This window comes from Erythrolamprus reginae, chromosome 6 (assembly GCF_031021105.1).
Source record: "Erythrolamprus reginae isolate rEryReg1 chromosome 6, rEryReg1.hap1, whole genome shotgun sequence".
Classification (NCBI taxonomy): domain Eukaryota; kingdom Metazoa; phylum Chordata; class Lepidosauria; order Squamata; family Dipsadidae; genus Erythrolamprus; species Erythrolamprus reginae.
The window spans coordinates 98,253,378-98,277,084 of record NC_091955.1 but is presented as its reverse complement, the minus strand read 5'-3'; the positions used below and the strand labels follow the sequence as shown (position 1 = coordinate 98,277,084).

General features: G+C 50.1%; 2 protein-coding genes across 3 annotated transcripts; one reads left to right on the top strand and one right to left on the bottom strand.

The window, feature by feature from the left end:
* Window positions 1-503: 503 nt before the first annotated feature.
* On the bottom strand, window positions 504-9,379 carry RABL2B (RAB, member of RAS oncogene family like 2B; the record flags this gene model as incomplete). The annotated part of the gene is made up of 8 exons (XM_070755005.1): window positions 504-901; window positions 1,927-2,010; window positions 2,142-2,239; window positions 4,220-4,331; window positions 5,454-5,533; window positions 6,496-6,575; window positions 7,473-7,502; window positions 9,138-9,379. Coding segments are annotated over 8 exons (822 nt in total), but the record flags the coding sequence as incomplete, so codon positions are not given.
* Window positions 9,380-9,973: 594 nt separating this feature from the next.
* LOC139168847 (nucleoside diphosphate kinase 6-like) lies at window positions 9,974-23,298 on the top strand. Of its 2 annotated transcripts, XR_011559399.1 has the most exons (7): window positions 9,974-10,146; window positions 10,984-11,086; window positions 12,571-12,610; window positions 13,269-13,429; window positions 14,255-15,922; window positions 21,964-22,072; window positions 23,027-23,298. XR_011559399.1 is itself a non-coding variant. In XM_070754590.1 (5 exons), exons 1-5 carry the CDS (start codon window positions 10,054-10,056, stop codon window positions 14,398-14,400), a joined length of 543 nt encoding a protein of 180 aa, XP_070610691.1. In that variant the 5' UTR covers window positions 9,974-10,053; the 3' UTR covers window positions 14,401-16,823. The 2 variants fall into 2 exon arrangements, 1 of the variants encoding a protein (XP_070610691.1); XM_070754590.1 differs by lacking the exons at window positions 21,964-22,072; window positions 23,027-23,298 and having other exon boundaries at window positions 14,255-16,823.
* The last annotated feature ends 409 nt before the right edge of the window (window positions 23,299-23,707 follow it).

The window sequence follows — 23,707 nt, the reverse complement described above, 5'->3', positions numbered from 1 at the left end:
ATAGCGCCCATTGGTCAAGTCTGTCCAGATCCTATCTTCTGCAGTGTTCCTGCCAGGTTGGTGTCATCTGCAGATTTGATGACGAGTTCCCCATCTATCCCCTCATCCAAGTCATTGGTGAAGATGTTGAAGAGTCCTGGGCCTAAGAGAAATCCCTGGGGCGCCCCACTGCAAACATCCCTCCATCTAGATGCAGTTCCATTGAGCACTACACGTTGAGTGCGGTTGGTCAGCCAGTTTTGAATCCATCTGGTGATGTTGCTGTCCATCCCACACTTTTCTACTTTATTTAGTAGTAGGGTCTGGTCTACTTTGTCAAAAAGCATTTCAATGGCCGTCCACTAGGACTCCAAAACTCACAGTTGCTAGGGTTGAGCCATGCGCCCCACCCACTGCACCTGGGTGTTTCCTTTTTCTCGCCTAAATGTGGGACCTGAATTCCCCCACCATTTTCTCAGGGCGCAACCCAGATGGAGCTTTCTCAGAGAAGCTGACCAGGCTGGTTCTCCAGACTTCCAAAATTTATTTCTCCAGGTGGAGTCTTTGCAACAACAACAACAACACAGACTAAAGATCCTTCTAGAAGTGAAATATGGGGGGGGGGGGGCACTGATAAGCCCACCAGGGTCTCTACCAGAGCCGGCAGCCCCTCTTCTCTCGGCTGGGGAGCCTGGTCCTCTGACCGCTTCCTCCCAGGGCAGCAGGGCTGACCCCCATCCGCTGGCCTTCTCGGGGGTCTCTGGTGGCCTCTGCTGACCAGAGGGGGCTGCTGGCAGTCTCCGTACAGGGGGGTTGTAGCCCACGGCTACTCATTCCTGGGGCTCAGCTGGACCGGGAAAGGCTCCCCTTGACTGGCGTCCTCTGCGGGGGAGTCCCCCTCCTTCGCCTCCAGCTCAAAATTCTGCAGGGAAACAGGGAAGACGGGGTCAAAAGAGACACTGGACACGGCTGGACTCTTCACCCTGCGGTTACCACCACTGCAGCCAAGGGGGGGGGGCATCCAGCCCATGGGTCCTGGCCGGAAGAGGCTTCCAGATGGGATGGATGGTAGGAGGAAAGGAAGGAAAGAGAGGGAGGGAGGGGGGAGAAAGAAAGGGAGGGAGGAGAGGAAGGAAAGGGGAAGGAAAGAGAGAAAAGAAGGAAGGAGGGAGAGAGGAAGGAAAGAGATTCAGAAAGGGAGGGAAGGAGGGAAAGGGGAATAGGAAGGAGGGAAAAAGAAGGAAGAGAAGGAAAAAAGAGGAAGGAGATATTTGGCACAGAAATATTTGAACCTAGATGATCCACCGTTTAAGGAAAGATGGAATATCTGTATCTTAAAAAACAAAGATAAAAAAACCCTTTTAAATAAAGAGAAAAGGGGAAGAGGGAAGAAAAAGGGAAGAAATGAAGAAAGAGGAGGAGTGAAGAAGTAGACAGGGAGAAAGAGAGGGGTAGAGAGGAAGGAGGGAAGCAGGCAGATGGGAAAGAGGGCAGGAAGAGGGAAGGAAGGAAGGAGAGAAGGAGGGAGGGAAGGAGGGAGGGAAGGAAGGAAGGAGAGAAGGAGGGAGGGAAGGAGGGAGGGAAGGAAGGAAGGAGAGAAGGAGGGAGGGAAGGAGGGAGGGGTTGCTCCACCTGAAAAAACTGAAGTCGGGGAGAACGACACACAAAACTACCCACTAACCAGGGGTGGGTTGCTATTACCGTTGCTACTCATGCGCTCTGTCCGCAACTTTGGCCATTGCACATGTGTGCGCATGCCTCCCCAGCGTGTTTTTGCTTCCGCGCATGGCCAGGAAGGAACAAATGCCCCCAAATGTCACGGGGGGACATGTGCGTGTGAGAGATTTTTCCCAATTTTTTTTAAGCTTCCCCGCGTGCATGGAAGCAAATATAAGCCCACGCGCGCACGTCCCCTCCCAGGATTTTGCCTCCGTGCACCTCTCTGACCTCCAGCTCCTTCAAGACTTCGTCCATAAAGTCCCCCGGATTCTGCTTGTAGGCCACGGCCAACTTGATGGCATCGCTGAAGAGCTGCAGAAGAAGAAGGCGAGAGGTCGGCCAGGGAGGATCACCGCTAGGCTCCCCTTCCCTGCCCGGCTGGGGGCAACTCCTGGGGCCTTCCTCGGCCGGGAACCCAAGCTTTCCTGCCCCCCAACCCCCACCTTTACGACATTGGTGCCGTCGGCTGCGGAGACGAAGTAGAGGGGCAGGTTGAGCTTCTTAGGAAAACTGAAGCTTTTCTGCGTGGCCTTCAGGTCGGCTAAGGGGAAAAAGAGAGAGAGAATGGGGTGACCTCAGGAGCCTTTTCAGGAGGGGGTGGCTGGACCCCAAAGGGTCCCCCACTGGTGCAGCACCAAGACAAGGGAGGAGGACCCACAGGCTTAATTTGGTGACCGAAATGACCTCTTCAACACCCTTCCCCAAGGCCCTGAAGACCTGGGGAACCCCAAGTGGGCTGGAACCCATCAAGTGGCTCATTGGATTGCTGGCGTTGCCTTGTGTGTTGTGTATACTTGTTTTATATCTATTGGGTTCTTTGTCATTGTTTGTAAGCTGCCCAGTCAATGAAGGAATGGGCAGCTGCATAGATCTTCTAAATAAATAAAATACGTCCGTACATGGTTATAAATAATAACTACTACTACAACAACAGAGCTGGAAGGGACCTTGGAGGTCTTCTAGTCTAACCCCCTGCTCAGGCAGGAAACCCTACACTACTTTAGACAGATGGTCATCCAACATCTTCCAGTGTTGGGGCATTCACTTCTGGTGGCAAGCTGTTCCACAGATCAACCGTTCTGACTGTCAGGAAATTTCTCCTTAGTTCTCAATTGTTTCTCTCCTTGTTTAGTTTCCACCCATTGCTTCTTCTACCCTCAGGTGCTTTGGAGAATAGATTGACTTCCTCTTCTTTGTGGAAACCCCTGAGATATTGGAAGGCTGCTATCATGTCCCCCTGGTCCTTCTTTTCATTCAACTAGCCAGGCCCAGTTCCTGCAACCATTCATATATGTTTTATCCTCCAGTTCCTGATCCTTTTGGTTGTTCTTCTCTGCACTTTTTCTAGACTCTCAACATCCTTCTTGCATCGTGGAGACCAAAACTGGAGGCAGTACTTCAAGGCCTTATAAAGTGGTATCAATTATTCTCTCCCTCTCTTGACGTAGCCCAGAGCTGTGTTGGCTTTTTGGGCAGCTGCTGCTCACGGCTGGGACAGAGGCCATGGCTGGAAGGGAGCGACGGCTTTTGAGTTGGGGAACCGAAACCCTGCAGTTTGAGACCCCCGGCGGCATCCCAACCAGGGTTTCACATTCATGCCTTTTCAGAAGACATTGGACAACTGTCTGTCTGATATGGTGTGGGGAAGTGATGGCGAAACGTCTTTGGTTCTCCTGCCCAAAACAAGGTCTCCCCCTCCCCCATTCTCGCACATGCGCAGAGGCCTCACTGAAGCCTGGGACGGTGAAAAAAGAGGCAAACAGGAAGTTTGGAAAAACGGACTTCCGTTGTGCCCGTTGTGCTGTTTTTTGCACTCAGGAGCCTTCCTGGAAGCGTCCTGAAGACCTGGAGTGTGAAAACCAGCTCAACAGGCAAACCGGAAGTCTGTTTTTCCAAACTTCCTGTTTGCCCGTTGGGAGTTTTTTGCACACCGGGGCTTCTGAGAAGCTTCAGTGAAGCCTCCAGAGGGCGAAACAGCCTTTCCCAAGGCCGAAAATCAGCTGGCTAGCACAAGCAGGCACGCTGCAGCTGAGATAGGGCACGACTCGTGTGTGGCTTCTGAGATGGATCCATGTGCCACCTGTGGCACGATAGGTTTGCCATCACGGGTAGAAGACTGTTGCAAGTATGGTTTTATAATACATATGATTTTAGTGATGTTTTTAATTGGTTTTTTTACTTATATTCTATTTATACCTGTTGTTAGCTGCTCAGAGTCCGTTTGGAGTGAGCGGCATATAAAATAAATAGACAGACAGACAGACAGACAGACAGACAGATAGACAGACAGAGTCTCCTGCTGGGGCAGGGGGTTGGACTGCAAGACCCCCAATGCATTTTCCAATAGATTTTTGGAAACTCCCTTTTGTTCCAGACCAGTTAATTGCGACATTCTACACAACTGCTTAAGCCGCTTTGGGGCAAGGGGGGTTGTGTGGCTTTATCAAAAGCCTGGGGGTCTCCCCCCCCCCTTGTCCAAGACGTGGCTGAACAAGGTCTCCTCCCCCAGGCAGAGGTGCACCATCGATTTTGTTGGCCACCACGACACACGGGATTTCAGGCCGGAATTCACGCAGCTCCTTATACCAGTTGGCCAGGTTCCTGTAGGTGACCTTCCTCTGGACATCAAAGACCTGGAAGAGAGGGGGGGGGGGGAGAGGGAAGAGGACGGCTTCCATTAGGCGCTAATCAAACCACAACCAAAATGCCAGATCCCGGTGGGAGGAAGCTCAATGGGGCACAGAGTCCCAGGAAGAAACATCTACTAGATCAGGGGGCTCCAACCTTGGCAACTTAGCAGTTAGACTCATAGACCGCTTCTTCCTGGTGCTTTTCCCGCCCTCTCTGAGCGGTTGACAGAGTCAGCCCCTTCCCCCAACAATCTGGGTCCTCACTTGACCCATCTGGGAAGGAAGGAAGGAAGGAAGGAAGGAAGGAAGGAAGGAAGGAAGGAAGGAAGGAAGGAAGGAAGGAAGAAATAGCAATAGCATTTATATACCGCTTCCTAGTGCTTTTCCCACCCTCTCTAAGCGGTTGACAGAATCAGTCTCTTGCCTCCAACAATCTGGGTCCCCATTTGACACCCCCCGCCCCCCGGAAGGATGGAAGGCTGAGTCAACCTGGAGCCAGTGGTGAGATTTGAACTGTTGAACTACAGCCAGCAATTAACTGAGGGAGCCTGCAGTGCTGCGCTCTAACCACTGTCCCACCCCAGCTCTTTCCTCCTCCCCTTCCTTTCTCTCTTCCTCCCTCCCTCCTTCCCCTCCCAATTGTCCATGGGGATCTTGAGCAGAAGGAGAAGGCAAGACCCTCCCTTTCCCCTGACCCCCAACACATGGGACCCCGGGGAACCCTGCCTGCCTCCACCAACATAGGGAAAGAGATGGGAGGGAGGAAGGAGAGAGAGAAAGAGGGAGGGAGGGAGAGAAAGAGAGGGGGCAGAGAACATAAGGACCTAAGAGGAGCCCTGCTGAATGGGGCCAAAGACCATCAAGTCCAGCATTCTGTGTCCCACAGTGGCCCCAATTGTCCATGGGGATCTTGAGCAGAAAGAGAAGGCAAGACCCTCCCTTTGCCCTGACCCCCAACACATGGGACCCCAGGGAACCCTGCCTGCCTCCACCCACATAAGAGGCGGCACTTGGACGTCCGTTTCAATCACCACCGATAATCACCTTGAAGAGACCCCTCACTCAAACCCCCACTGGCTTTCATTGGGCAGCTCCCACCCCATAACCCATGTGCCCCTTCCTTACCATGATGCAAGCATGGGCCTTGTGATAGTAGGATGCGTGCATGCTCTGGAAACGCTCCTGGCCGGCCGTGTCCCAGAAGTCTGGAAAACAGGAATCCCACAGCTCACAAACGACGCACTTGAAACGAACCCACAAACCTCTCTCTAAGGCAGCTCGGAGACGGCCGGACTCCAACTCTCACAATTCCCCAGTCCAGCCGTCTTCAAACGGTCACTACGTCAGCTTCTTCCAAGCTGGGATCTTCTGAATGTGGGTGGATTCTATGAGCCCTTGTAGGTGCCGGAGATTCATTCATTCATTCATTCATTCATTCATTCATTCCATTTCATTCCTTCCATTTCATTCGCACCTTTTTCCTCCCCAAGAGGCTGAAAATTGGGGTGCGTCTTATACTCTGAACGTAGCTTTTTTTTCCAAAAGGTTTTTTCAGCCCTCACTGGGTGCTCACGATCTTCCCAGCTCTTCCCTTGCAGGCTCTTTCATGGTTTCTCTCGGAAGAATGTTTTTCCAGCCCCAAGTCTTTGCTGGCTTATTTTCATTGCTCTACTTGCTCCAAATAAGTTTTTTCCAGCACTAACTAGGTCCACACGGTCTTCCCAGCTTGCAGGCTCTTTCATTGTTACTCCCTCCGAAGAATCTTTTTCCAGCCTTAAGTCTTTGCAGGGTTTTTCCATTGCTCTACTTGCTCCCAATAAGCTTCTTTCCAGCCCTAACCAGGTGCTCACAATGTTCCCAGCTCTTACCCACTTACAAGCTCTTTCACTGTTTTTCCAAATAAGGTTTTTTTAAGCCCTAACCAGGGGATAAAATAATGTGCTGAAGCTGACCAGACTATGGACGCTGGCCAGGTGGATACCCCACCTATTTTTCTCCCCCAAAACCAAGGTGTGTCTATTCCATTCCATTCTATTTCTATTCTATTATTCTATTCTATTCTGATCTAATTCCTATTCTGTTTCTATTCTAGTCCCATCCCATCCCATCAAAAGGGGGTCCCACCCAATGAGAGGCCATGACCCCAGTCTCCCCCGCTGGTCCTTACCCACGAGGATCGTCCTGCCGTCCACGGTGGCCGTGTACTTGTAGAGGGTCAAGGCGAAGGTCGAGAGCTGCTGGGGTTTGCTGTGGATCAGGGTCAAGGAAACCACGGTGGGTCTCGAGAAAGGACGGAGCAAAGTAGAGGTTCCTCAGGAGAGGCCATCAAGGCAGCACCAGCTCACCCACCCCAGAGCGAGTTTAGGACCGTTTTAGAACAGGGCGTAGAAACCTAAGCCCCTCCCCCTGCTTAAGGCTGGAGACCTTATGTCAGTCTAGATCAACCTTCTGACCATGCAAAGTCAGTGGGGAAGCCAGATTGGCAATAGCATTTAGACTTATAGACCGCTTAGACCGCTTCCTAGAGCTTTTACAACCCTCTCTAAGTGGTTTACAGAGTCAGCCTCTTGCCCCCAACAATCTGGGTCCTCATTTGACCCCCCTCGGAAGGCTGAATCAACTTTGAGCTGGTGGTGAGATATGAACTGCTGAACCAGTCAGCTGAAGTTGCCTGCAGGGCTGCACCCTAACCACTGCGCCACTGCAGACAGATAGAAATAGATAGAAATAGATAGAAATATAGAAATATAGACAGACAGACAGACGGGTGGGTGGGTGGATGGATATAGACAGAGATAGATAGATAAAGATAGATAATAGAGATAGAAAAACAGATATAGTTAGATGAAAAAAGATAGATAGATAGAGAGAGAGAGATTGACAGACAGACAGACAGACAGCTGCCCCTTTGGAAGAAAAGCACCTGCAGCCCTATGGGAAAACAACCCATGACCAATCTCCAACCATCTCCTCCTTTGCACCGTCTGAATCTTCCGGCCTCGGCCATTTCAGGAAGACCTGGTTCCCTCCAGATGCTGGAAGAAGAAACTCCGCCTGGTTTCATTCCCCCCAAGAGCCGAGAAGACCCTCCGGACGCCTTTCCCGGGGTGGGATTTCGCCCGTTGGTCAAGCGTCAAAGGATACAACCCCTCCAAGAGGAAGCGCTCCATCAATCTGGAAAAAGAGGAAAAAAACCAGGGCGTTGAGGAAGCCCAGTCCAGCTTCGGCGGGAGACGGCCAGGCAGAGCTGGTGGGGGGGGGGGGGGGGTGTTGAATGTGTCATCAGTCTGGAGTCCTGACCCCCCTCAAAGAGATCCAAGACTCCCTCCCCCTCCTGCGCTGTTCATTGACTCTTATCTTGACCGTTGCTAGATCAGATTCCTAGGTGTTGATCTGACCTTCGCTTTTGATCAAATAATACGGCACAAATAACATCCCCAAAACAGTGATGGGCTACCAAAATTTTTACGACCACACTTTGGCCGTGGCTTATGCATTTTGTTTCAACATCTTTCAGTGCAAATTGGGGGCTCTGGGGTGGGGCTCCACATTTTGCTACTGGAGCTGTGTTCCTGACCGTTCCCGTAGGAGCCCATCACTGCCCAAAAACCTCTTTTATTTTAACGGCTGCTAATTATTTCCCTTCCCAGCCGTAATGTCCCGAACAAGCCTGACCACAATCTTTCAGGGGGATGTGACCCCTGCCCCCACTGCCCAAAGCACCAAAACCTGCTTCAATGACCATCGGATTCCTGTGCTCAGTTGGTCAGCAACCTCACCTGACCTGAACCCCAAAGAAGGTGTGTGTGTGTGTGTGTGTGTGTGTGTGACCCCCATCCATCACCCTTTGGACTCTCAGCTGCGAGGGTGGGACTTCAATTCCCAGAAGCCCCCAATCAGCTCTGGCCTTAGAGGTCATCCAAACAGGCCCCCTGGAGCAGCTGGTCTAGGAGCATTCGGGAAGTTGGTGGGTCCTCCCACTTGTGATGCCCCCACCCATAAGAATGCGGCCGCGAGAGTTATCGTGGGGTTACCTAGATTCGGCCACATCTCTCCAACACTCCGCGACCTGCACTGGTTGCCGATCAGTTTCTGGTCACAATTCAAAGTGTTGGTAATGAGCTATAAAGCCCTCCATGGCATCGGACCATTGGACCAGAATATCTCTGGGACCGTCTACTGCTGCACGAATCCCAGCGGCCGATAAGGTCCCACAGAGGTGGCCTTCTCTGGGTCACGTCGACTAAACAATGTCATCTGGTGGGGCCCAGGAGAAGAGCCTTCTCTGTGGCGGCCCCGGACTTCTGGAATCAACTCCCCCCAGAGATCAGAACTGCCCCCACCCTCCCTGTCTTTTGTAAATTGCTTAAGACCCACCTATATCGCCAGGCATGGGGCAATTGAGACATCTCCCCCATTCTTATAGAGTTTTATGTATGGTGTGCTTGTCTTGTATGGTTTTTAAATGATGCGCTTTTAGATGCTTTCTTTTAAATATTAGATTTGTCACATTGTTGTGAGCTGCCCCCAGTCTGTGGAGAGGGGCGACATACAAATCTAATAAATTATTATCCTCCTCATCCTCCTCGGGGAGGGGGCGATGCAGGAGGGGCTCCAAAGGGGCTGGGCTGCCTGAGCAGGGGGGGGGGGGGTCGGCTACATGACCTCCGAGGTCCCTTCCGTTATTCTTCCGGGGGGGGGGCTTGGGTGGCGCAATTCCCGGCTCTGCCCTGGGGGGGTGTCGGGGGAGGAGCCCCCCCTCTGTAAGGAGGGGGGAGAGGGAGGGAGGGAGGGCGCCCCCCCACTCACTTGGACTTCCCGACGGCGGTGTCGCCCAGGCAGATGATCTTGACGTTCTCCTCGGCGTCGTACTTGTCCTGGTCCAGGGCGGCGTTGGGGGGGTCCCCGCTCCCCCGCCCCCCCCCGCCTGCGCCATGCCAGAGACCGAGGGGAGACGGAAGGGGTTTGGCAACGCTGCGCCCGCGGGCGCCTCCCCTCCCTCCGCCCGACAGACGCCGCCCCGGCTGCCAGGCGACCGGCCGGATGCTGCGCGCGGGCCCCGCTCCCCACCCCCGCCCTCTGCCTGCACAGGGAGGACGCCGGGCGTGCAAAAGAGGCACCGGGACTGTAAAGTGTGCAAAATAGGGAGCGCCGGGCGTGCAAAAAAAGTGTGCAAAAGGGAGGCACTGGGGTGCAAGGTGTGCAAAAAAGGAGACGCCGGGCGTGCAAAGTGTGCAAAGGGGGGGGGAGAGCGCTGTTTGGCAAAGGAAGTGTGCAAAACGCCCCCCTCTCCCCTTTGCAAGCCCTGAAAAATAAGGGGGACGGGGGGGGGTCACCGAGGTCTGCCAACCAGGGCAGGGAGGCAGCGTGCAAAAAGCGCCCCCTTGGGAAGCCCTTTAAAAAGGGGGGGGGGGAGCGCAGGGCGTGCAAAGGAAGTGTGCAAAAGCCTCCCCGGGGGCTTCCCCGCTCCCCTTTGCAGAACCGGGCCAAAGTGTCCCCGCTTCCCCTTGCGCGCCTGTGTGCCGGGCTTGGGGGGGGGGGACGGGGGACGCAGGCAGCGTGCAAACGCGTTCAAGAGCGTTGCGGCCCCCTCCGGCTTCCGTCGGGGCCTGGCGGGAGGGGCGTGCGAGGGCGTCTCCTCCCCGGAAGGGGGGCGTGCCGGGGCGCCCGCGCGCGTCTCTTTTGCAGCGAGAGACGCTCTTCCTTCCCCCCGCTGCCAGGCGAGATGCGCGTGTCCTGGCCGGGACTCCGCCAGGCCCTGCAGCTCACGCTGGCCATCGCCAAGCCCGACGCCATGGCCCACCCGCTGGTGCTGCAGGTAAGGAGGGCGCCCTGGGGGCTCCGGCCTTGGGCCCTTTAAGACGGCTGGACTCCCAGAATCCCTCAGCCGGCTTTAGGTGACCGTTCTGGCCTCTTCCGACTCTATCGTCCATGGCTGGCTGAGGGACTCTGGGAGTTGCAGTCCACAAGTATTAAAGGGGACGAGGTTTGAGGAGCCCTGGATTAGTTCAATTGTGTTTTGGAGCCTTCAAGCTGAGATGCATTATAGGGGGCTTGAAAACGCCCCCTGAAGCTGCAGATAGACAGGTCATCCATTTGTCTTTTTCCACGTGGCCTCAGGTGACCCCTGTGAAACGGTCCTTCGACCACCCCAAAGGGGTCCCCAGCCCCAGGCGGAGAACCACTGCTCCAAAGTGTGGAGCACATTTACCTGTCCCAGCTACCTTCTATTTACACTCATCACAATACATTTCTATTTTCCTCCTTTCCTTCAGGGCTGTGCTAACTTTCTAACCCTGCAGACTCTACACCCAAGAGCTGGAGAATTAGTTTCATTTTCTTTAAAGTCTGGACTCTTCTTGGAGGAGGAGGAGAAGCAGAAAGTCCAGTCTTGCCCAGAGTCACAGCCAGGTCCTCTTTCCCCAGGCTCTGGAAATTCAAACTGGGGGGAGATTGGCTTTTCCCTCCTTTCTCCTTTTCAGTCGCCTCCTGGGGGGGGAGGGGAAGCAAAAAGCACCTTTGGGGCAAATATTCATCTATTGGGTTGGATTCCTGTGCTGCCCTTCTCCGCAGACTCAGGGCCTGCACAATGACCTGCACGACCGAGGACCTCCCTTGACCCTCCCCTTAAAGGTCTTTCTCTTCCCCCTCTCAGGCCGTGCATGAAACCATCCTGAGCCACAGGTTCTTGATCGTCCGCACGAAGGACCTTCTCTGGAGTAAGCAGGACAGTCAGAGGTTCTACCAGGAGCACTCAGGTTGGTGTGGGGGCTTAGGGGCAGTAGGGGCTGACGTCCCGGGGACAGGGAAAGGCTGGGGGAGGGTCTCTTGTCCTCCAGTCCAGTCTTGAGAGCCTCCCCAATGCAGCCCAATTGGCCGGTGGAGAAGCTGGGGCAGATGGACCTCAGGTTCGATCCAGTTCAGAGTTCCTCAGGTGGCCTGAGGCTTTCTGCACCCCAAGGGTCTTCATTCCCTGTGGAGACAGAAGACTGTCAGGTCTATTGCTGGCAAACCACGATAAGACAAGGACATGACATTCTGTAGGCACCAGACGTGACAATCCTTGATCAACCCTGGAGAAAACAGTTACCCCAAGTGAATGACATGAACCACCCACGAGGCAGTCAGGAGGTCCCCATCCAGCAAGGTTCTGTCTTCTCCAATACCCTGTGAGATGTAACTTGATGGATGACAATGCAAAGAGGTGCAGGGACTTGTCCAGGAGAAGATTGCCTCCCCCAACAAGATGCATTCTGACCTCCTGCCTCTTTGAATGGCATCATTCCCAGAGAAAGAAAGTCCATGGGGGGGGGGGAACCTAGAAACCCCGAGCCCCCATTTTGAAGAAATAATCTCCAGTTTTCTCAAGATTCCAATCTGGGCTTCCTCGTGTGGATCTTGTCCATGTTCCTCATGGAGCTGAGAATCCTCCTGGGTGAACTTGATCCAGGTATGGGCAGGTCCTCATGCCTTCAGTGGGGCTGAAGAATAGCATGGGTCAGACCCTTCCTCCGGGTCCTTTCTGTGGGTCAAATGGCATCCTGGGTTCAGGAATCAAAGCTGGAGTCCACAATGTCCTTCCAAGCCAGGGATGGGGAACCGTTTTGGGGTTCGCGTGCCAAAAGAGGTGTTGGTAGGTGTGCTAGCATGCGTGCCCTCCCCCCCAACACATGTGTAAACCTCCCCCCTGCGCTGCCCCCCAAGTGCATGTGCCCAGGCCTTTCTGAAGCCTGGTAGGTGAAAAAAATGCCCAAACAGGCAAAGTGGAAGAGTTTGGACAAAGCCCTTTCGCTTTGCCCGTTGTGCTGTTTTTTGCCCTCTGGGGCCTCCTGGACCCTCCGGAGTGAAAAAGAAGGACAAGGGCAAATCAGGGGGGCATTTTCCCAATCTTCTGGATTGACCGTTGGGGGAATATTTTTTTTTGCCTCGGGGTCTTCAAGGAAGGTTCCCTGAAGCATCTGGAGGACGAAATGGCCGTTCCCAACAGCTGGCCAGGGTGCAGAGACATGGCGAAGTCTCACCTGCCCTCTGACGTGGCTCCATGAGACACGTGTGCCAGAGGTTCCCCATCGCGGTTCTAAGCCTTGGTTTGAGCTGATGTGCTGGGCCCCCCCATGCTGGATCCGACCCACTTTGGAGCGCATCAGCATCTCCGTCTTGTTCTCATTGAGGTCCAGCAGGGTGGGGAGCGAGCAGAGCAGGACCTGTTCTTTCTCAGAAGTCCTTCTTCTTCTTCCTCCAGGGCGCTTTTTCTACCAGAGGCTGGTGGAGTTCATGTCCAGGTAGGTCCAGAGCTGGTGGGGAGAAGACCTCACAGAGACAGAGAATTGCACTAATTAATGCATTTGGATGGATGAGTGGCGCCTAGTAAAAAAGGTTAGGTGTGTTGTATTGTGTTGCATTGACCACCAGGAGGCAGTAGAAGACCAGTTGCATAAATAGCCAGAAATGATTCTATGAAGCTTGAGGAACTGTCCAGGGTCACTGTAGATCTAAGCGCTTTCTCTGTTGATATTCCAGATTGGGGGGTGGGTGGGGTGATCTAGGTGAGGGAGGGAGGGGAGGAAAGATCAATAGAGGGAAGGGAAGGGAAAGGAAAGGAAGGAAAGAAGGGAGGGAGGAGGAAGGAAGGAAGGAAGGGGATGGGATGGGAGGGAGGGAGGGAGGAGGAAAGAAGAGAAGGAGAGAAAAAGGGGAGGGAAAAAAGGAAAGAAGGAAGGAAGGAAAGAAGGAAGGGAGGAGGAAGGGAGGAAGGGGATGGGATGGGAGGGAGGGAGGGAGGAGGAAAGAAGAGAAGGAGAGAAAAAGGGGAGGGAAAAAAGGAAGGAAGGGAGGAAGGAAGGAAGGAAGGAAGGAAGGGAAGGAGACTTTGAGCGAAGGGATGTCGAAACACACAGAGACCAGGGAGTCTCCTGCATTTATCTCTCCTGGCGTTTTCAGTGGCCCCATGAGGGTTTATATCCTGGCTCACGAGGAAGCCATCACGCGCTGGAGGTCACTGATGGGTCCCACCAAGGTGTACCGTGCCCGGCACATGGCCCCGGAGTCCATCCGTGGGAATTTGGGCCTCACCGACACCCGCAACACCGTGCATGGCTCAGGTGAGCCCCAGGGGGGGCGCAGGGGGGCTCTTGAAGTTGTGGGCAAAGCTTCAGCGCTGGAGGGTTGGACAGCTGTTTGTCCAGAATAGTGTAGGGCAGTGAGGGCAAACATTTTTTAGTTCATGTGTCAAAGGGAGTGTGTGTGTGTGTTGGTGTGTGTGTGTGCCCATAGTTCTTTCCTCCCTCCCACCCATGTCCCCCAAACTGCCCCAGCGCATGTGCAAAATCCCCCCCCCCCAGTCCCACTGCATAGGCCTCACTGAAGCTTTTGAGACATGAAAAAATAGCCCAACGGGCAAACCGGAAGTTCAGAAAAACAGACTTCCACTGTGCCTGTTGTGCTGTTTTGTGCACTCCAGAGGGTTCAGGAAGCTTCCTGCAGCTCCAGAGTGCAAAAAACAGCCCAATAGGCAAACCAGAAGTTCAGAAAACGCACTTGCTGTTTACCTGTTGTGCTGTTTTTTTGCACTCCAGGGGTAAAGGAAGCTTCCCTGAACCCTCCGGAGGGCAAAAAACAGCACAATGGGCAAACAGGAGCTGTGTTTTCTGAATTTCCCATTTGCCCGTTGGGCCTTTTAATTTTTTGCCCCCAGAGCTTCTGGGAACCTTCCCTGCAGCATCTGGAGGGCAAAAACAGCCTTTCTCAAGGCCAAACATGGCAAAGTCTCGCGTGCCCTCCGATGTGGCTCTGCGCACCACCTGTGGCATCCGTGACATGGGTTTGCCATCACGGGTGTAGGGTCTCCTTCCTGAGCAGGGGGTTGGGCTAGATGACCTCTCAGGCCCCTTCCGACTCTGTTCTTCTGTTCTCTCCTCCCCCCGCAGACTCTGCAGCCTCAGCCAGCAAGGAAATTGCCTTCTTCTTCCCAGACTTCAGTGAAGAGCAGTGGTACCGACACGAGGAGCCACAGCTCCGCAGAGAAGCAGTTGGCGCTCAGGTGGCCATCGGTTGCCACTTGAAAGACGGCTAGACGGAGCAGGATTCACCACCTTGAAGTTCTTCTCAGGGATGTCCCCTGCCATGGCCAGGAGGAGGTCCTCGCGAGCGGAGGATTCACAGCAGCCTGCAAACTGTTTCCGTTGGGAGACGCCCAATGGACGGGGGTCTTTGCCTCTCTTCCGATGCCAAAGACGTGCGTGTTCACGGACCCTCCCCTTCCCTGGGAGGTTTCACGGAGGGGGAGCCTGCATTGGGTCTCTTGAAGCGCCTGGGACTGAGGATGATGTCCCCAAGGTGGGACCCCCACAGGGGCAGACCGGCCTCCAATCTAGAATGGCCTTGGGCTACTATCTGGACATCTAAGGAGAACTGGGAGGACTTGAAATGATTTTAGTTTAATTAATTCCGATTCTTCCAAGAAGAACTGGGGGAACTTGGAGAGTTAGAATTAATTTTAGTTTAATTAATTCTGATTCTTCTAAGAAGAACTGGACGTGCAGTTGCCAGGGCTCAACTTCCAGGCAACTTTAGGTAGAGGACTTAGAACATTTCTTGACTCTTATGGCTACTGGTTTCTGGGGCAGATTCCGCCCACGTGCCAAAGGGCCTTTCTCCTTGTGGATTTACACATGGAAGGGGGGCAGCCGTGCCCCAGGCAGCTGTAAGACAGATGTGATTTCTCTCCACCTTGGGCTTGAGACCTCTGACCTCTTGCATAACTGGCTGGAGAATTCTGGGAGTTGAAGTCCGGGAGTCTTAAAGGTTGCCAAGGATGGACGGCCGTGCCTTAAGCCTCTGGGTTGTCCAGCAAAGGACCCCAGAAAGCTCCTCCCTTGTAGCCCTCCAAGCAACATCTCCTTCTTTGGAGTTTGTCCTCCTAATTTTATTACTTTCCAGCACTGGCTCTCAGTTTCTAATGCCATGACCCCTTAATACAGTTCCTCATGTTGTGGTGGCCCCCAACCATAAGTCTAGCGCCAATTCTCCCCACAGAGCTTGAAGCTGATTGGCAGGAAGGTCAGAGGGACACCCCCCACTGTAAAGACCTGATTGGTCGGAATGTAAAAATATGTCCCAAGGTGCCAGAATAGAAGCTTTAGTTCCTGACACCAGGGGGGTTTGTCTTTTTCCACGTAGTCTTAGGCGACCCCTGTGAAATGGTCCTTTGACCACCCCAAAGGGGTCCCGACCCCCAGGTTCAGAACCACTGCTCTAAAGTGTTGAGCCCAAGAAAGTTGCTTTATTTCGGAAACCTTGAGGAATGACGTCATCTGTTCCGCCTTGGCATTCCCGCCATGAAGACAGAAAATATTGATTACCAGCTGCGAAGGCAACAAAGGGTTTTTCACCCTGGAAACCAACACAGAAATTAGATCATTAATGAGTCTCTCTCCTGCCAGCCAAGGGGACTCAGTCGCTTTCTAGACTGGAAAGTCCACTACATCCTTGTTCAGTGGACGGGCTTCACACCGCGTGCCTGACCTTCCCCAGAAAGCCGAGAGATGCCGTATTTTTTGGAGTATAAGATGCACCCTTTTCCTCTGGTAATTTGGGTGAGTCTTATACTCTGAATGTAGCTTCCCCCTCCCAGCTCTTCCCTTGCAGGCTCTTTCATTGTTACTCTCTGGGAAGAATGTTTTCCAAGCCCTGAGTCTTTGCAGGGGTTTTCTCATTGCTCGACTTGTTCTGAATAAGTTTCTTTCCAGCCCTAACCAGGTGCCAACAATGTTCCCAGCTCTTACCCGCTTGCAAGCTCTTTCACTGTTACTCTCTGCAGAAAATGTTTTCCAAGCCCTGAGTCTTTGCAGGGTTTTGCTTCAAATGTTTCTTTCCAGGTGCTAGCGATGTTCCCAGCTCTTACTGGCTTGCAAGCTCTTTCATGGTTACTCTCCCCAAATGAGGTTTTTTTAAAGCCCTTCACCAGGGGATAAAATAATGTGCTGAAGCTGACCAGACTAAGGACGTTAGCCAGATGAACCCCTGGTAAACAGATTCTCTTCCCTATTTTTCTCCCCTAAAAATTAAGGTGCGTCTTATAATCCAAAAAATACGGTATTTGCCCAGAGTCCATATTTAATTTATTTGACTTCCACGTTGCCCAATTCCATGGGACCCAGGGCGGCTTACAACAATATAAAATATCATACAATGGTAAAAAGTCAAATATTAATGCTAAAAAAATAGTTGAAACCCGATTATGAAACCCTATAAAACTACCCAATACAAATCAAGCCCAATTTGGCCATGATAAAATAATGGTGATCACGGCCTCCAGGCCTGCCTATTTGGGCCACGCATTCTCCAAAGTTATTTATCATATTGGTAAGTTATTCCTGTTGGTTCAGGGTTTATTGATTTTTTTATGGGGTTTTTATTTCTGTAGGCTGACTGTGGGTCAGTTGTGTGTGTCTTACAAATTTTCTTAGTGGCATAAAAATAAAATTGCTAGATGAAGACAAAGTGTCCCTGAATCTGAGAGTGAGTGGCAAAACGTTACCCAATTGTCAAGGAGACTGTAGAGATGCCAGCGAGAGGCTTTGCAGGAGCAATTAAGGGCCCAGGTGGCCGTAAAAAATGCCCAATCGCAGGATATTTTAAATCATGCATGGGAATTGAGCTGTGATTATTTTTATTTTATTGTTTTATATTCATTTTATTTACATTGTTTATATTTTGTTGTTTAATATTAATTTCATTTAATTTATATTTTTTATATTTTATTACTTTCCTGCCTTTATTATTTTTACAAATAACTCAAGGTGGCGAATCTACCCAACACAACAATTTTCTGACGCTCCTCTTTTCCTCTCAACAACACCATGGAGTAGGTTTGTCTGAGACAGAGTGGCTGGCCCAAAACCCCTCAAGCTGGCTGTCAGGCCCAAGGTGGCGGTACTAGAACTCACAAATTCACCCCCTTGGCTATTTCGTGGCCATGGTGGGGCTTGAACTCATGGGCTCTCACTTTCTAGCTTGATGCCTTAACCCCCAACTGTGTGTTCAAATCCTCCTTGACGTTTTAAAAAAAATCATAATAGTCAAAAAGGCGAAGAAGGATTATTTCCTGAGGATAAAAACTCTGTCTAAATTGAAAGAAGAGAACATGAGATTTCTTGAGTTAGATTAACCAAAGTGATAGTGTTTTACACAAGGTTTACTAATTTGAGATGCCAATTTTTGTCAACACTTCAGCAGGGAAGTGTTTATTAAAAGTGAAATAGCAGAGTTGGGAACTTCTGTAACTATCAGTTTTAATAATAATATAACCAACAACAACAACAACAATAATAATAATAATTTAGACTTGTATGCCGCCCCTCTCTGGAGGATTGCAACTTCCCAGCCTTACACCATGTGGTTTCTATTATAAATTGCAGTGAATTTGCAAAGCTGAGGTGGATTACATCTGTTTATGAAGGAGATCAAAGCAAACTGGAGAGATGGAACAGTGATGGTGAACCTTTTTTGGTTCAAGGGACGGTGAAAAACGGCCAAACCGGAAGTTCGGAAAATGGACTTCCAGTTTGCCCATTGTGCTGTATTTTGCTTCCTAAAGCCCTGGAGTGTGAAAAACAGCACAACGGGCAAAATCGGAAGTCTCTTTTCTGAATGTAGAATTTGCCTGTTGGACTTTTTTTCACACTCCAGGGCTTCAGAAAGCTTCCCCGAAGCCTCCAGAGGGCGAAGACGGCCTTCCCCAAGGCTGGAAATCAGCTGGCCAGGGCGCGCATATGCGCTGGAGCTGTCATAGGGCAACGCCTCGCGTGCCCTCCAATATGGCTCCATGTGGCCATAGCTCAGGGTTGAAATGCAGTATCCGTGGTGCTCTCTGAGCTTGGTTGTATTCTTGCAGAGTTTTATTATTTATTTGAGCTGGAAAGGACCTTGAAGGTCATCTAGGAGTCCCTACATTATTTCAGACAAATGGCAGTCCAATCTCCCCTTGAAAGTCCCAAGTGTTGGGGCGTTCACAACCTCCGCAATCAAGCCGTTCCACTGGTTGACCGCTCTCACCATCAGAAAGTTCCTCCTTATTTCCAGGTTGAATCTCTCTTTGGTCAGCTTCCATCCATTGTTCCTTGTCTGGCCTTCTTTAGGTGCTTTGGAAAATAATGTGATTCCCTCCTCCCTATGGCAGCCTCTCAAGTATTGGAAGATTACATCTCCCCTGGTCTTTCCATTTGATAGACCAGAGGTCTTCAAACGTGGCAACTTTTAAGACTTGTGGACTTCAACTCCCAGAATTCTCCAGCCAGCTATGCAGGCTAAGGAATTCTGGAAGTTGAAGTCTACAAGTCTTAAAAGTTGCCATGTTTGGGGACCCCTCTGCTAGACTAGTTCCTGCAACCATTCTTATTTTGTTTTTGTTTCTAGTCCCTTTATCATCCTGGTTGCTCTTTTATGCACTTTCCCTAGAGTTTCAATGTCTTTTTTGTAGTGTGGTGACCAAAACTGGGTGTGGTCTAAGTAAGGCTTTATAGAGTGGTATTAGTACCGCCCTAGTCCTAGATTGTATCCCTCTGCTACGCAGGATTGTATTGGCCTTTCTGGCTGCTGCTGCTGCACATTGCTGGCTCATGTTTAGTTGGTTGTCCACCAAGACTCCAAGATCCATCACACAGTCACTGCTGTGGAGTGTGGTTTCACCCAGTTTATATGTATGTCTTACCTAGGTGTAGGATTTTACTTTTACTTATTATTATTATTATTATTATTATTATTATTATTATTATTATTAATTAAGATTTTTTTTCTTAATTATTTTTCTCCCCACCAAAAAAGAACCAACCTCATCTATGTATATATCATCTAGTAAATATTGTCAATAGTGCTTAATTACATATCTGTTACTCATGGCATATATATCCTACTGCCTACAACTTTGTAGTTTCATGTTGATCTCAGAAAACAAACCCACCTTGGGGCCAGGTGAAGATGTTGGTTTGGGAGAATGCCTAAGTTTTTCTCTGCTTTTCATGCCCAAAGAAGAGAATGGTTAAGTTGATGGCATCTCCCCATGGAAGAACTCAAGAAGCCCAGGAGACCCGATGGCTGTGATTGTGACAAGAGACTTAACAACTCCCTTTGCACCTTGTTTAATCCTTCCAGAAACAACAACCTGATTGACAATGCCATCTCCCCAGTGCTAATTCCACCCCAGTAACAGGCTCCCCAGGAGGCTTTTTCAAGGTTCACATAAAATCTCAAATGAAGGAGCAGAGTTGAGAAACTTCCTGATCGAACTTTGCCAATTAAGTGTTCTTGACACTAACGAGCTAATTAGTGAGAAGCATTCCCTGAAGGTGATACAGGTTCAATTCAGCTGTGAAAACTAACATCTCCTTGTTTAGCAATGTAAGAACTTAAGGCAGGGATAGGCAAAGTTGGTTCTTCAGTGACATGTGGACTTCAACCCCCAGAATTCCTGAGCTAGCGTGGTTGGATCAGGGATTCTGGGAGTTGAAGTCTACAAGTCATTGAAGAGCCAACTTTGCCTACCCCTGACTTAAGGAAGCCCTACAGCAAAGAGCAGAGATGAACAACTATGGCCCTTTAGTGACCTGTGGACTTCAATTCCCAGCATTCCTAATCCATTCATTTCCAGCATGGCTTGGGAATTCTGGGAGTTGAAGTCCACAGGATGTAAAAGGGACACCCTGTATTGAAGAGGTTGGCTTTGGTTGATTCATCATGGCATTCTTTGCTGTTGGGTCCTGTTAGTGGTGGGATGGGTCTTGAGTCCTTGAGTTTGTTATTTGCAAAGCTGTAGAAGGCACGGTTGGATTTGGTACGCAGGAGGTTTTCCTCTTGTTTCAATTTTTGTCTTTATTTCTCCTTTGTGGTCATAAAGTGTGTCTATCATCCTAGCGGCTTTTTCCTTGGCTAATTTATATGCCAGCCATCTTCCTGGTTTATTTTGCCATTTTAACTTCCATGTTGTTTCATCTTGCGTTATCAGATTAATAATAATATAATAATAATAATAATAATAATAATAATAATAATTTATTAGATTTGTATGCCACCCTTCTCCGAAGACTCGGGGCGGCTCACAACAGTAATAAAAACAGTATAACAATGGAACAAATCTAATAATAAAATATATAAAAACCTCAACAATTAAAAACCATACAGCACATACATATCAAACATGAAATATAATAAGCCTGGGGGAGATGTCTTAGTTCCCCCATGCCTGGCGATAACAACATTGTTATATCTTTGTATACTACCAATGTGTACTTGACAAAACAAATAAAATAAAAATAAAATAAATAAACAACATTATCTTCTCCAAGATAAACATATGTCATGTTTCCAACTTAAAGATTCCTTTCTCAGTACATTGTCATCTTGATAGCTCGGAAGGCTCTTCAATTTGTCAGTGTCCATCCTAAAACACAATAGCCGGAACTGGGCACAATAACCTAGCTGACAAACGCTAGAATTATTCCTGGGTCTTTGGCTTGTCAATATTTTCACTGTTGCTTTGAAGGAAGAAGTGGAAGGAGTTGCTCAACTGGTTGTCCTTGTTCAGTGGCTAAGCCTTGCCCAACTCTTTCCCACCCCAGAGACCAGAGCAGGCCAACTGCCCCCCCTGGGTCTCCGCTCCTTAGAGTGGTGTTTTTCAACGTTCCCCCTTTTCACAGCCGTAGATGTCAACTCTCAAAGTCCCCTAGAAGTTGTGAGTCCAAGTCCACACAAGAAAGTCAGCACCCAAAGGATCTTGATGAGTTTGACAAATGGTATGAATGTAACAGTTTGCGATGCAAAGTTCTTTTCCTAGGAAATAAAAACTATGTCACACGAAGGGAGCCACTTGGACGTGATGTGGCTGCCAAAAAAGGAGACAAATGTGATTTTAGGTTATATCCACAGGAGTGACCCCCCACCAAAAGGGAAGTGACTGTCTACGGGGTCCTTCATTTCCCCACCCCCTTTTCTACCCAGCTAGGTAATAGCTTCAATGCTAGAAGGGAGGGAGGGTTGCTCTCTGCTTTATATGCAAGTGGCTTGGCCTGCCAGTGTTGGTGGGAGTGGGCTGATGTTTACCTTCTTTGTCTGAGGTGGGAGTTCCTGGATTGGGGTGTGGTTTATTTCTTGGTTGTAAAGTCAGCAAACCCGACTCCCTTCTAGCACTGATGGTGTTTCCCAGTTGGGTCATCAAAGGTCTTCAAGGAAATAGCCAAGCTCAGAGAGCTCCAAGGACCCCATAGCCCCCCCTCTTTCTCCTCCTCCCCTCCTCCACCGCTCCTCCTCCTCCTCCCACACTCCCTTCTAGCACTGATGATGCTTCCCAGCTGGGTCGTGGCTCAAAGGCTCAGGTGTCTTTGTAGCCCCAGAAATCCTGGATTCTGGGCATAGCAAGAGCAACAGCAGCAGCACTTGGGCTTATACAAAACTTCATGCACCCAAAGAATTTAACTGCGTGATAGGTGTGTGGTTCATGTTTGCAGAAAATCCTATTTACTTGGACCCCCCCCCCCTTTGAATTAATGTAAACTATATGCAGAATTGGAAAATCTCTCTCTTTCTCCCCCTCCCCACGTCCCCTACTCACCCACCTCAATGTGTTTTATTCTGCATTGTACAGAATGTTGGATGGCGCTGGATTGACAGATCCCCATCCAGGTTTAGAAGTTGGAGCTATAACAAACCTAGCGGCTACAACAACCTCTGTGCAGGCCTCTCTGCTCAATCTGGTCAGTATGAAAAGCCTCCGTTCCTTAGTGGGGTTGGAGTTTGCATTGGAATTGCAGGAAAGGAGGGGAGGGGGGAGAGACAGGGAAGGGAAAGGGAAAAGGGGAGGGAAACGATGGAAAAGGGAAGGGGAGAAGGGAAGGGGAGATATACATACAGAGCCTGGGAATAAGGCTCAAATTGAAGGAGGCTTTTTTGGGGTGGCTGATTTTAAGTACTTATGGGAGACCCTTAGCAGGCAAAAGTTAGACATTTCTAGAGTCTCAGAAAATGACAGCTCCTCATCCCAGCATTTGTCGCAGAGGCAACACAATCTAACAGCTTCTTTCCGCTATTTCTCATTCACTGTCACAGCTGGAGAGGTTGTGAATTCCTCATTTCATTTCAGACATTTACATGGTCAGCCAGCCCAATCAAAGGGACTCTGAGTGGCATATAACCACAAAACCTAAAACATCAATTGCACTTCATCTCAATAAGTAACCCAGATGTGCCACAACAGCAATCTGGAAAGAATAGATTAATACAGTGTTTTTCAAGATTAGCCCCTTTAAGAAGTGTGGCCTTCAACTCCCAGAATCCCCCAAGCAGAGAGCCCAGTGCTTGGAGGAAGAGCCGGGTCTTAGCTGCCTTTATGAAAGAGTCGAGTCTGTTGTAGCTCGGCAGGAAGACAGTTCTAGGCGAGGGAGTCGGCCACCGAAAACGGGCCCTTCTGAGATGGTCAGGCTTAGATGAGGGGAGCTGGAAGGTGGAGTTAAATGTGCCATCTCTGTAGAGTCTTTGTACCTTTGCAATGGTTAGTTGACTGGATTCTTGTGTACTGGAGCTATTTGTACTTGACCACACCAATGAGTGGACAGGCAGATGTGTTTGAGAGAAGAGAATCTGCAAGCCGTCGAATTGTGATGCCACGTTAGACTCTAGAGATGACCAACACCCGTGTTCCTTCCTTTCAGGGTACGTGACTTGGGACAATCTGAACTGCAACTACAGACTTCCGTTTCTCTGCAAATGGAACGCTGCTTAACTCAAGTCTGGAGATGGAGTTTGCAGGGCTCCACGTGGATTGGAAGCCCGAGCTGAGGTCTTTTGACTCCAACTTCTCCATGCGTAAATCTTCTTTGGCCACAAAGACCAGTTGAATGTCAAGCAGTTGGTTCCTCTAATCTTGTTTCTCTCTTTCGGAAGGAGTTGGCCCTCCCTTGATAATAAAGTCTATTGCTCTGCCCTTGTCTTGAGTTTGGCCTTTCTCTTCAACATCATTTTTAAAATGTCATGGGAACCAAAACTGAACACAACATTCCAAGTGTGTCCTTACCAAGACCTTGTAAAGTGGGACCCAAGAAGATCCCAATGCCAGGTCAGGCCAAACATTTCTGCAGTCCACCTATGCTCACCATGGTCAACCAGAGGTCTTAATGGGATATAGCGGAAGGCCAATGCACACATACCTGTATAGACATAAAAAGATACGTACTCATAAAACATCATAAAGAAATAAAAACCCTGTAAAAACCACTTCCTGGTTGGATTTACTATCTTAGGGACTATTAATGCCAAGATAATTATATGGTTGTATTATTTTATGACACGCTACTTGCCTGCAAGTAATATATACAGGATGCTAATGCAGGCAG

Coding starts and splice junctions, on each gene's coding strand:
- LOC139168847 (XM_070754590.1), top strand. CDS start 10,054: ATGCGCGTGTCCTGGCCGGGACTCCGCCAGGCCCTGCAGCTCACGCTG. Junction 10,147..10,983: donor CCCACCCGCTGGTGCTGCAG/GTAAGGAGGGCG, acceptor TCCCCCTCTCAG/GCCGTGCATGAAACCATCCT. Junction 12,611..13,268: donor CTGGTGGAGTTCATGTCCAG/GTAGGTCCAGAG, acceptor TGGCGTTTTCAG/TGGCCCCATGAGGGTTTATA.